Source organism: Lynx canadensis, chromosome D1, assembly GCF_007474595.2.
Source record: "Lynx canadensis isolate LIC74 chromosome D1, mLynCan4.pri.v2, whole genome shotgun sequence".
Classification (NCBI taxonomy): domain Eukaryota; kingdom Metazoa; phylum Chordata; class Mammalia; order Carnivora; family Felidae; genus Lynx; species Lynx canadensis.
This window is the reverse complement of record NC_044312.2, coordinates 104,820,244-104,833,266: the sequence shown is the minus strand read 5'-3', so window position 1 is coordinate 104,833,266 and position 13,023 is coordinate 104,820,244. Positions and strand designations below refer to the sequence as shown.

The following is a 13,023-nucleotide window of genomic DNA, read 5'->3' as shown; positions in this document are numbered from 1 at the left end:
TCCTGAAGAAGACAGGGGGCAAATGCTTGGTGATGAAAGCTGAGAAGGCAGATGGGACCTGGATAAAGCAACCAAGCTCCAGATGGCTGTTTGGGGTCCAAAGAGTTTGGGTCTTCTTATTTTCCAAGTAGAGATCCTTATCACAATGACCTGCTTTGATAGATGAACACCAAAATTCCCCGCCAATCCAACTCTTCGTCACTTATACACGCCTGCTTTGCGAGCTCTGCCACAGGCAGAAGGGAGACTTCCCACCTCTTAGCAGAATAAGACAACAAGAAATTAACTTGAGTGGCAGCAAGATGGTAGAATAGGAAGCCTCAGGCCCCCATTCTTCCATGAAGACATCAAATTAACTATATATGGGCCAAAGTGCCTCGTGAGCTTTCTGGAAACCAGTTAAGTCACAGCATCTCACGCAAGCACAAAGCCAAGGAAAGATGCATCTAAGTGTGTGAAAAAGCATGTGATATATTACCCACCCTGGCACAGTGTGGTGTGATGGGGAGAAAACTCTCCTCCAGCTCTTTCCTCAGGAGGGAAGGAACAGTGGAGGCAGAGTATGTGTCTAGTATTCTGGATTTTCAAAGGGATTCCAGAGGGATTGGTTTCTGTCTCACTGGATTCAGAGTGCCGATGGAAACTGGCAGTTTGGCTGCAAGGTTGAGTGTCACTAAGAACAAAGGCAACCACCGTGGCTTGACATAGCGGCAGAGTGACCGTAGTACCTCGGACAGACATCAGGGGAAGAAGATGTATGGGCTCCAAAGAAGAAGTGGGCAAACCTCTTTAACTGGGGGTCTACATGTACAAGCCCAGAGAAGACGCATCTCAGAAAAGGTTGGAGGGGTCCCCAGAATCTCTAGCCATGCTGATTGGCAAAGGTCTTCCCCGTTATGAAGCCAGTTTGAAAGACTGGAGGAGGTGGCTTTTTTTTTTTTAATGTCCAAATCTCAAAAAAGATCACAAAGCAAAGAGAGGAACAGGAAAGCATGGCCCAACCAAACCAAAGTAAATCTTTAGAAACTGACCCTAAAGAAAAGAAGGTCTATGGGTTACTTTATCTCAAAAAGATTCCACACTCGTTATTTATTGTATCATTATTCCCAATAGCAAAGAGGTGGAAACAACCCAAATACCCACTGGCAGGTGAATGGATAAACCAGAAGTGGCACATGCATACAGTGGAATATTATGCAGCATTAAACAAGAAGGAGATTCTATCACACGCTACAATGTGGATGAAGCTTGAGGACATCATGCTAGGTGAAATATGCCGGTCAAAAGAGGACAAACGTTGTACGATTCTATGGCTGTGAGGACTCTAAAGTAAACAAATTCATAGAAACCGAAAGCTGAATGATAGTTGCCAGGGGCTGAGGGTGGAGGAAATGGGAAGTTGTCATCAATAGGTATAGAGCTTCCATTTTATAGAAAAACGTTCGAGACATCTGTTGCATGACAATGTGAATGTACTTAACACTAGTGAACTGTAAATTTTATGTGGTTATATAAATATAAATATAATTATAAATATAAATATAGATAAAATATAAAAACTAAATGGAGTGCCTGGGTGGCTCAGTTGGTTGAGTGTCCTCTTGATTTCGGCTCAGGTCATGGTCCCAGGATCGGGGATCGAGCCCCGCATTGGGCCCTGCACTGGGTGTGGAGCCTGCTTACGATTCTCTCTCTCTCACTCTGCCCTCCACTCAAATAAATACCATACAATAAAATACATAAGTAATCTAATGCAATTTTGAAAATAAATAAAAATAATAAAAATTTTTAAAATTAAAAATTAAATCAATGAGTTAAATAGCAACAATGATTCGTCTCTTGCATACTTGCCTTTGCACAGAAGTCACAGAAAAAAAACCTTTTTGCTTCTAGATCAATGGTTTCTCAATGAGGCGATTTTTGTCTCCTCTCCACTGGGGGACGTTTGGCAATATCTGGTGACATTTCTAGTTATCACATCTGGGGTAGGCAGTGTTACTGGCATCTAGAGAGTGCAGGACTCCCCTGCCCTGCAAAAAAGAATTATCCAACCCAAAATGTCATTAGTGCTTCTCCGGAGAAGAGATGTCCTAAATTATTAATCACAGGTGTTACTGCTCTGTCAGTCCTTTCCCTCCAAGTTGGATTGGTGGAGTCCAGGCTCTGGAAACGAGAGATGGTCAAGGTGGGATGGGTCTAAGTCGAGAAAACAGAGAGAGGAGTCTCTTGTTCAGATATTACTGAAGCCCAAAAGAAAAAGGAGGAGGAGAATGCAGGGGGTAGAGGGAGGCAGGAAGGGAGATTGGAATTGGGTGTTTGAATGGTGTGGATACTGGAGGGAAGACAGGAGATAAAGCCCTTTTGGACTACCACTCTGTATGGTCCGGTACTAAGCACCTTGCACGTGTTGTTTCATGCAATCCTGTAACTCATCTGCGATTATTTGAAACTATAATTGTATAGAGAGGAAGACAGACTGTAGAGGGAGTCTTTGCTTGGTTGATAGAATTAATTGGTTATTAGCAAGAGTCTGTTCCTTCTCTCAGACTCATCTCTCGAGTTTAACACAAAAGAATTGCATTTGTAATCTGTGCCATCTAGTCCTGGGAACTAAGCTAACCTTAATGGTGTTTCTTAACTCTTTTCTTTAATGTGTGGAGTTAAGTGCAGAACCCAGAATCCCTTGAGGTGACAGTGATGGGTTGCAACTGTGTTCCCAGGGTTCCTTCTGGCTCTCCCCCAAGGGAAAAAGGAAGCTTGTGGAATGGGGCTGTTCAGCCTCTATGACTGGCTCCGGTGCTGGCATCCTGAGCCAGCACCCTGATATATCAAAGTTGGCTTCCAAAGAACGTCCATCTGGATGCTTGAGGGTGCATAAGACCCCTCCGCTTCACAAAAGCATCCCAAGTCTGAGTTTGTTAAATCTGTGCAGGTCCTTCCCCAACTACGCCCCCATCTGGTTTCACCACTTCCTAGAAGTGTCCAACCTTTCTGGGACACAGAGATCCATTGCTAGAAAGAGAGAAACCAGAAAAGAAGGACCACCTTATAGCAGGCAGCATCTAGGCAGTGGGTGCTGAGAGGCTGGTTCAGCCTGTCCAGAGCCTAAGGAACTGGAAAAAGAAAAATTTACGTAAGTAACAAAAACATTTTTTCTATATTCCATTATTACTGTTATTACTTATATATTATTGAATGCCTCTTGAAATCAGCATAGTCATTATCACCATTATTATGACTATAGTTAGCTATATGTTATTTAATATTATTATTTATCAATATCACTGTCACGATCAATGTTACTATTATTGAATGCCTCTTGGAAACAGTAAAGGCCTTCTATAAATATTTTCTCTAAACTGATTCATAACAAATCTCCAGTGTTGGTACTGTTGCTCTGTTTAAGAGACTTGAAAACTGAGGCAGAGAAGAACACCGACTTGTCTGATAACACAGAGCTAGGAAGTGTTGGGGTGGCAATGCACACACAGAGCTCAGGGAATCTCACGTTCTCCCAATCTTTAGGTTTTCTACTGGAGACTTTGCTGAAGATGCTAGGAGTTTGGGGAAAAAAGGAAGTGCAAGCACATTTCACAAATCCACAATCTGTAAGTATCACATCCTGTGTGGCTATAAACTCTGGACTGAGGAAGGGCTGGTGATTTTCAAAAGGTGAAGACCAGTAGAAAATTCTACAGGACTGTGTGAGAACCGAGAGTCTCCTGGGAGTTTGAGAGACCTCAGCTGCAACCAACAGGCTGGTCCACGGGCACAGGTAGGCAATGTCCAGAGACTGTTTTAAACTTCTGACTCCCCTGCTGTGCCTCCCTTAGAGGGGATATTGGATTGGAAGCTCCTGGAGAGAAGTTAAGAGGCACCAGATTATTTTGGAAATAGAGCAGGCAGAGGGAAGGAGTTCTGGATTAACTCTTGCTGCTGTTTTCTAACTGTGTGATCTCAGTGAGTCCCTTACCTGAAGTCACGTGATCAATGAGAGCACAGCTCTTGCCCCTTCAACTGTTCTTGGGCCTTGTACAAACTGGACAGTCCAGGGGCTGAGAACGGTGCTATGAGCAGAGATGCAGGCTGAGCTCGTCGCTAATACTGCAGGCAGTTTGGTCACTTGAGGCTGGCAAGTGGAAGGCTCGGGCCTGGAACCTGGCTTTCATGACTCTGGTCCTGTTACCGTATTTCTACATGCTGCTGCCTCTCCAGAATGAGTCAACACAGGCACAGGCTGCTGTTGCCAGGTGGAAAGGATGAAGGGGTCACACGATCTAGTGAATTGTGCAAAGGCTCCATACTCAGGGGGAGCTGGGGTCCAGTCCCAGCTCTACAGCTCTCCAGTTATGTGGACGTGCCTAAGTAATCATCATAACTGCAAATATCTCTTCGGCATTAACTCTTTGCCATGCATGTGTGCAAAGTGGGTTTTATTTCCCTTCACAACAAGCTTTTTGATTCCGAGTTTCCCTCACTACAGCATGGTTTTGGTAACTAAAGAACCAACTAACCTACAGGGTTGTTGTAAGGATTAAAAAGGCATTAGAGGGTGGGGGCACCCGGCTGGCTCACTCCGTAGAGCATGTGACTCTTGATCTCGGGGTCATGAGTTCAAGCCCCATTTTGGGTATAGAGATTACTTTTAAAAAAAAGGCACTAGAGGATAATGTCTAATAAAATACAACTTAAAAATACTTGGGATTAATCCTAATAAGTATTATTATTGGGCTAAAAAATGAACAGTTAGGTAGCGTGAAAAGTACAGACCCCGAATAGGAAAACGCTGATGAATAGAACCCTTCCTGCATCTCATAACTGGTAGGGACGTTTGAGGGTGACATTCTTGGAATATTTGGCTATTCACTTGTTGTGGGTAGAACCAGGGGAGAGATTTCGACGTATTGCAAGTTTTGTGTGACCATCTGCCTCTCGAGATTGGTGAGCCAAACGCCGTTGGGAAACAAATATTCATGATGCCAAGTATTTGTGGTTTTCACCGCTGCATGCTGTATAAATTTCCTTCCCTAAAAGAATAGGTCAAGTCCAGACTAATGGGCAAATACTGGCTTCCAATTTTGGGAAGCCTGAGAGCTCTATACTTTTTAAGAACTGAATGTGTTTATTTTCTCTTCCAGGGTTCGTGGCACAATCATGCTATCACGGTCCATGACCAATGAGGCCATTGCAGTTCTGACACCAAATGGCATCAGCTTCCCCCAAACAGGGGAACCTAAACCCACCAACCAGAGGCAATACAACCTCAAGAAACAACTAAAGGCAGAGGTCAAAGTTCTTGGGGTAAGCCCAATTCAGACCGTGCTGGAATGGGATGGGGAGGGGGGCGGGGTACAGGAAAGAAACCGTAGTCTTTAGACTACGCCATGGTGGCTCTTAAGTTTTGCCAGAGGGACTCTGGGTTCGTGAGTAGTCCAATGGAAGCCACTTGTAGAGCCATCCAAACCTTCCCCAGACGTAAGATGATATTAAAAATGTTTCTCCCCTCTTCTGAATACTAGCAATTGAGTCTTTGTTGATGTTTCCATAGTTTTGCAATAGCACACTCCTCTTTTTATAAAAAATCACTTTCTTTTTTTATTGTTTTTAATGTTTCATTTATTTTTAGTAGATAGAGAGAGAGAGTATGGGCAGGGTAGGGGCAGAGAGAGAGCGAGACACAAAATCTGAAGCAGGCTCCAGGCCCTGAGCTGTCAGCACTGAGCCTGATGCAGGGCTCGAACTCATGAACCACAAGATTGTGGCCTGAGCCGAAGTCACACGCTCAACTGACTGAGTCACCTGGGAGCCCCCAAAATCACTCTCTTGAAGTGTAATCAGAGTACAAAAAGCCATATGTCTACATGTTTTACCAGAGTAATGGTGATAAGTAATTCCATATTTTAGGTATGTTTTTTTCTATGTGTTCACCAATTGCATGCTTAGGCAACCTGACTGATGTTTTTGAAGGGAATTTTTCCCTCACCACAAATCATGAGAAAAATAAACTTCTCTCCCCTCTTTTATTCCTTCCCTTCTGAGAACAGGGATGATATGTGTCTTTTGTTAGCTTCTCTCCTCTCATGCATGATTTGCTAGAGCTCTGCGGACTGAAGGGAGGAGAGCTGGGAGGGATATATGTAGGACTGGAATTATCTCTGCAGTTATATGATCTAAGGCTGCAGAACCTGGGGGGACCCATTGCCTTGCCTCAAATACATGATCCTGTGGGGTACTATGAGGTCCGTGGGACATAATGTTTGGAAAACTGCTTGGCAAATATTCACAGGGCTGGAAATATCTGCAGTGGGTGTCAAGGAGGCAACCTTGGCTACTTGGAGCCAAGATCCACAGCTGTAGGGACGTGGACTGGAGGGGTCAAGGAGCTGACCGGAGGGTCAGGTCCTCTGTTGTGTCCAGCAGGGTGTGGGAGATGAAGGGAGGGACTTCCACATCACCAGTGCCAAGGCGGTGTGAGGGCTCTCAGATCGCCCCTGTTTCCATAAGAGACAGGAGAGTTGGTAGTAACAGAATGAGAGAGCCAGGGAAAACAGTCCAACACTGAGCCGGGAGCAAGGGCCATGAGCCAGAGAGGCAGAGATGCTCGAAGGCTTGCTGAGCACCTGCCAGATGGCCCGAGACTATAGTTTTCTGTGACACAGCAGCATTTCCTCCAACATCTTTGTGGAGCCCCCACCCCAGACCTTTTACAGTGTCTGTATCCTTGCTGGGATCCTGTAGACGGTGATGATGTGCGAGGACCCTGGGAGAGATAGAGAGGCTTTGCCTCTCCAAATGCTGACTTTAATCCTCTGTCTCCCTTCTTCTTCTTCCAACAGGCTATTCAGATCCTGTGCGGGGTGATGGTGTTGAGTTTGGGGATCATTTTGGTATCTGTTCCGTCCTCTCCATCTTTTACCCCGGTGTTTTCCACCCTTTTGAAGTCTGCTTACCCATTCATGGGAGGCTTGTGTGTGAGTAGAGATCCTTAGGAGGACAAGCAGGGTGGAAGTGGGAAGAAGATGCCAGGAGGGCAGGCTGTGCACCTGTCAGCTCACTGTCTGCCGGAAGCAAGGGGTCAATGGTAGAACATGTTTCCCTGTGTGTATAGCCCAGAGAAGAGTTGAGTCGGGTGGGATAGCAGGAGTCACCTGGTTCTACATCTATGTCTTGGTTGGCTCAAATAATCATTTCTTCTGAAGATCACCTTACTTTTCATCTCATCACCTTGTGGCTAACACCGCGGCTTCGTGTATACGTAGAAACTGACCTCACCGTTGTCTCTCCTTTCTGAGTAGTTTGTCATTTCTGGAACTCTGTCAGTCATCATGGAGAAAAAGTCAACTAAGCCTTTGGTGAGTATAAGAACTCTGACCCACTACTCATGGATCGAAATGAAGTTTAGGGAGAAATCTCCAGGGTCAATGTCTCCACCTTGCAGGTTCAGAGCAGATATTTATCAGAGTCAGGAACTGAGTCTGGATTATCCATATTCCTGTCCAGTGCACCCTCCTCCGGTCACTGCACGCTCAATCACAGCCTTCATTCAGGGTACTGCCTTATACTCTAGACCAGTGCCCAGGAATCTATTCTAGAAAAAGTCTGCCTCCTTATAATGCACCTTTGATGGTGACTGGACTTTAAGTCTTCAGGGACGAAGACGGTGACGGTGTTACAAAGAGGTGTATGTGTTGTGGATTCTGTCCAAACCCTTGAGAAAAGCCAGTCAGAATTGTTATGTGGGGAATTCTCTCTCATTCTTTTATCTATCTGATCTAAAACTCAATACTTTTGGAGGATCTGAGTATAAACGCTCGAGTCCTAAAAGGTGTCATTAATTATTGGTGTTGGATAAAAAAAAACCAAATTTTCCTGCGTTTAACTCTTCCAGGAAAGCCAGGATTGGGAGTGGCAGGGAGAGGAAAGATGGATTGTAGGGAGGTTTCTAATCTGTAAAGTTTCACTAAATCTTCACTCAATCCTAGGTCCCTCAAGTAGTTTGATGTTGGGGGTCACACGTGAGAATGCCATAGAACAAAGTAGCAGAGAAACTCCATTTGGAAGCTCTGCTTAAAAAAAAAAATCTCCTGAAGGCAGCAGGAAATTAGAGTGAGTGCTCAGGACAATGCCAATCCCCCCCCCCTCTTTCTCTCTCTCTCTCTCTCTCTCACTCTCTCTCTCATCAGACTTTAGAGGTTGATTACTCGGAACCCTTACCTAGCCCCCAAGCTGCTAGATCAGTGCTGTCCTATAGAACTTACTGGAATAGCAGAGATGAAGCAATCACACTGCCAGTCACATGTTGCAACTGAGAACCGGAAATGTGGCCAGTGAAATAGACAAACTGAACTTCAAATTTTATTTCAGTTTACTTTAAATATAAGTAGCCCATGTGGCTAGTGACAACCGTATTGGATAATGTTTCTAGGGGCGCCCGGGGGGCTCAGTCGGTTAAGCATCCAACTCTTGACCTCGGCTCAGGTCATGATCTCATGGTTCGTGGGATCAAGCCCCGCACTGGGCTCTGTGCCGACAGTGCAGAGCCTGCTTGGGATTCTCTCTCTCATTTCCTTCTGCCCCTCCCACACATGCACATGCTTGCTCACTCTCCCTCTCTCTCAAAATAAATAAATAAATAAATATTTTTTTAAAGACTAATGTTTCTAGATTATCGGGGAAGCTTATGGGACCCTCACCCCAGAGAAGAGCAACACCAGAGTGAACAGAGCAGCAAACTCAAGGCCATGGGGGTGTGGGCTTTGGGTGCACTCAGGCTCACCAAGTCATGAATCTTGTAGTGAATTCTACTGTGTTCACACATTATACCAGCCCTTTCTGAGGTGGAGGGAGAGTGCTGTCCCAGAACAAACCTAAATTATTCTAAGAAACCTATACTCCAGAAATCAGGTTATCAGGAGGCCCAGGAGCATGCACCTTAGTCATTATTTTAGGGAATGGGGGTTAGGAGGAGAAAAATGCCCTGCCTATTCTCTACTGTGCCCCAAATCTCCAACTGCTGAGCCCCTAAAGGAAGAGGAACCTAGACAGGATTATGTGATATTCTAATTTGTGGCTACTGGGAGTTCCCTGGACCACACTCACCTATAAATATAGCTTTCAGGATCATCCTCGCTCAAGTCCCCTTTCCTGTGAGTTGGGGTAGAAGAGACCACATCTCTGAGCTCAGTGTATTTGTTGCCCTCACTCACTTCGTACATGTGGAAACGAGACCCAGAGTGGAAAATGGAACTGGGGAACGGAGCACTCAGGAAAACTGAGAGGGTCGCAGGCAAAGCTACTACCATGATGTCAGCTTCCTAACATCCAGTCTGACCTTCTGCCTCACCCTGCCACTCACATGCTACACCATCCTCGGGCCTAAGACTAGAACTCTTTCTATATACTCCTTCATACAGAGCTCTGGGTGTGACCGCTCATTCATACAGAGCCCTGGGTCTGTCCACTCCAGGGCTCACCTAAGCCTGACTACACTATGTCCCCATATTCCTATCTGGGTGGCTGGGCGTTGAAGAAGGTGGGGTGCAAGGAGGAGCGCCTTGCTTCATCTGCCTCCTCTGTGTGGCTGATGCTTCCACCAGGAGTTTCTGGATGAGTTGGGGGAGAAAGAAATCACATCTGCCTTTGGTCATACCTTTTAGGGGATTCTGTAGACACGGCCTCAGGAAGCCCAGCCATCAGTCCTGGGTAAAGAATTCAGGAGAGGAATATTCTCTGTCACCTACTGAAGTCCTACGTGGGGAGAAACATTTCATTTATTCATTCACCTAGCCAAGATGTACCTTCTAGGTTCAGAGATGTTGCTAAGTGCTGGGGAGACATACAGGTTTAAGTCTACCCATGCTAGACTTCCTGAAGGACACAGATTAGAAAGTAAGGTTCTGCAATGCATTGGCAGAGAGGGATGATAGAACGTTGGTTGCTCATCGGAAGTGATTCTTACTCAGCATTTGTCTGTCAGGTTCAGAGCAGCGTGGTTGCAAACATTCTGAGCTCTCTATGTGCTCTGGTGGGTTTCATTCTCCTCTCTGTCACGTTGGATGCTGTGGATCCTGCCTTTCGGAAGTGTACCTTCAACAAAGAGCAAAGAAAACCTGAATGGACTACATTAAGCTATTTTATTAACCCATATATGGACAAACAATGCATCACGGCCAAAACCACTCTGACTGTAAGTATTTTTAGATGGGTTGTTCCAGTCATATGAGGTTTCTGAAAGCCTTGACTTGTCGTTACCCCTTCTTTTGAAAATCTGTCTAACTCTTTCTGGTTTGGGCATCTGGGGGAAGGCCAAGGCTCTGTCTTCCCAAAGAGGGGGGCACTGCCCGACTGAGATGACAGGGTAGGCTCTGGGGCAGTGAAATGGAGTAGAACAGGCAATGACAAATAAAGGTGATAAGGAAAAGCTAAAACTTACCTTGATAGAGTTTCTTAATAGTCAAAGTAATTCTGTTGTTAGAGTCATAAAATAGGAGTTTGCCAAACCAAAAATCTTGGCACGAGGAAAGGTAAATTCAGAAAGGCAAAGACAGCAGGAAGATGTGAGTGATCAGGAAGCATGGAAAGTATGTGTACTAGGGTGTTAACTTGGCCTGAGCAGACATCAGGCCCAGCACTGAGAAGTAGAGGGTAGGAAGTGTGACCCTGGAGGTGAGGGCTTCTCCTTCCGGTGACCGCAGTGATGAACAGTATTGATCGAGTGAGAAAGCAGCATCACTGCTCTTTGTTGTAACTTACAGAGGTGGAATTTATTAAATTGAGAAATATATATAGGAGGATGGAGAATGGCAACTGATAACAACTGCCACTGTTAGGGAAAAGAAAGCAATGAAGTTTAGCTAATAGAAATAATGTCTTAGGTTGGAGCATTGAAGGGTATGTGTGTGGTCAGAAAACCCTGAGAAAGACACGAATAAAGGGGCTCCAGAATATCTGTTGTCCTGCAATCACAAAAGTGGGTGATGTCAAGGACACAGCTGGAGGATGGCCAGAGCTGGTCAAGCACGTGCTTGCACACCACTCCTTATGGAGCTGGCCCGAGGAACTTGTTTCCCTCCAGGTTCGTGATATGATCATGGGGAAAAGGTACCTGCAAATGAGGTTGGCAGTAAGAGATAATTTTGCTTTATAAATAAAGGGACTATAGTGAGCTTGCTTGCTAGGACAATTTCTCGTTAACGTCCACGAGTTGCGTTTCCTCTTCCACTGTGTGTAAATAGACGAGAAGTTTGTGCAGTCACATTTGCTCTCCTGTCCTATCATCTCGCCAGGTTTGCATGAGGGCTGCCTCAGGACAGAAATGGTAGAAACTAGTCTCTTGGTGGAGCGTCTTTTTTGAGTTGGTTTGCTTTGTCAGTGAGGGTGGCGGCTTTGTTTATGCTGTGTTTATTGCCTTGATTGTTCTTTCTAACTCTCACAGACATCAAGAAAGGCTAAGAAAGCCCATCCAGAGGGGGTGTTAATATTGACTTTTACAAAGGACTTGCACCAATTAGGTCAAAACCTCATTGGTTCTCAGATCCCCCTGAGAAGGAAGTATCATGGTGCACATTTGATAAATGAGGAAACAAGCTAGAGAAGTAGAGACTTCGGGCCCACTCAGCTGCTTAAGCGGTAGAGGTGAGGCTGAGACAAGAATGGGAGCTGGCCTTTCCCAGCCCTGGGAGTTATTATACCACTAGCTGAGTCAACGATGTAATCAGATACAGCTATGTCTCCGAGCGAAACGTACAGTGCACAAAGTGGATTATGTGTAGCTGATGTAATTACAGTTCATCCTCCCTCTCAAGGGTCTAAATAAGCAAAGGGATTAAACCAAGCCAATTGCTACTCTGTGATGGTTGAGGCCTTCATCCCTACAATCGCCGCCCAACAAGGGATGAGGGCTTCAGTTGACTCAAGCACTGCCCATCTTGTATTTCCTCCACTGCAGGGAACTCTGTCTGTGATGCTGATTTACACGGCGCTGGAGTTCTGCCTGGCTGCGCTCTCTGCCGTGATTTGGTGGAAACAGGCTCACTCTGACTTCCCTGGGGTGAGTGTGCTGGCCGGCCTTCCCGAGTCCTGCCAGGTGTATTTCAGGTTCAGGGTTGTGTTGAGTGATGTCAGCTAGAGTGACTGACGGGCTGGCAGTTGTCGGTCATGAGATACACATCCGAGCTGGTTTGATGGGGATGGAAGACAGATGAGGAAAGCAGATAACGACTGGGGAGCTAACTGGCTGAGGGTCAACCAAATGGAATGGTTGAACCTGAAAAATGGACCGGTTCGGTCTCCTATCTTGTAAATGCAGAAACCTGGAAGTTAAGTGGCTTGCCTGGCACTGTGTGTGAGTCCGTGCTGTGTTTGGGTCCCTAGAACTTGGCTTGTGTCTTTCCTAGACAGCCCCAGTCTCCTTAACAGTCTTGACTCAGTGAAAGATATTTGCAGATGACTGGATTTGGCAAACGTCCTTTGCTCTCGCTTCACCTTCCTGTGATCTTCAAATTCTTTTTCACCTAAAAGATACTTTTAAAAACTTGTTGTTTCAAATTCCATGGGACAGCACCCTCCCACCACCATAGACTCACAGCTTCATTTAACCAAATTAAAAAGCCTTGATTTATCCAAAATTTTATTACAGAAAGCAGAGTGAATACTAAGCTGATGAGCAGCACTTATTTAAAGAGCTTAATGACATGCTACACTCATCTTGTATAACACACATGCATACACACACACACACACACACACACACACACAGATTGGAGGAAATGACATCGAGAGATGTATATATTAAGCTGAACTTTAGTGAAGTCTGAAGAGCTAACATATTTTGTTTCTTTTAGCGTGTGCTTTTCCTGCCTCAGAGTTGCAAGAATAAATCCAGCACACCCTCAAAGGCATTTCGTGACCCTGGATACGAAGAACTAGTAACTTCTTAGGGGAAATAGTCATCAGAAATTTGGCTTTATGATACTGTATGAAGACCAGCCAGAGAAACTCAAGAAAGCAAAGTTTGAGTTCCCT

The 13,023-nt window shown here is 45.3% G+C and overlaps 1 protein-coding gene across 1 annotated transcript; it reads left to right on the top strand.

Annotated features, from left to right (window-relative positions):
- Window positions 1-2,833: 2,833 nt before the first annotated feature.
- LOC115526443 (membrane-spanning 4-domains subfamily A member 6D-like) lies at window positions 2,834-12,039 on the top strand. The gene is made up of 7 exons (XM_030333831.1): window positions 2,834-3,133; window positions 3,526-3,775; window positions 5,139-5,301; window positions 6,837-6,971; window positions 7,296-7,352; window positions 9,977-10,190; window positions 11,948-12,039. Exons 3-7 carry the CDS (start codon window positions 5,155-5,157, stop codon window positions 12,037-12,039), a joined length of 645 nt encoding a protein of 214 aa, XP_030189691.1. The 5' UTR covers window positions 2,834-3,133; window positions 3,526-3,775; window positions 5,139-5,154.
- The last annotated feature ends 984 nt before the right edge of the window (window positions 12,040-13,023 follow it).

Coding starts and splice junctions, on each gene's coding strand:
- LOC115526443 (XM_030333831.1), top strand. CDS start 5,155: ATGCTATCACGGTCCATGACCAATGAGGCCATTGCAGTTCTGACACCA. Junction 5,302..6,836: donor CAGAGGTCAAAGTTCTTGGG/GTAAGCCCAATT, acceptor TTCTTCCAACAG/GCTATTCAGATCCTGTGCGG. Junction 6,972..7,295: donor CATTCATGGGAGGCTTGTGT/GTGAGTAGAGAT, acceptor CTTTCTGAGTAG/TTTGTCATTTCTGGAACTCT.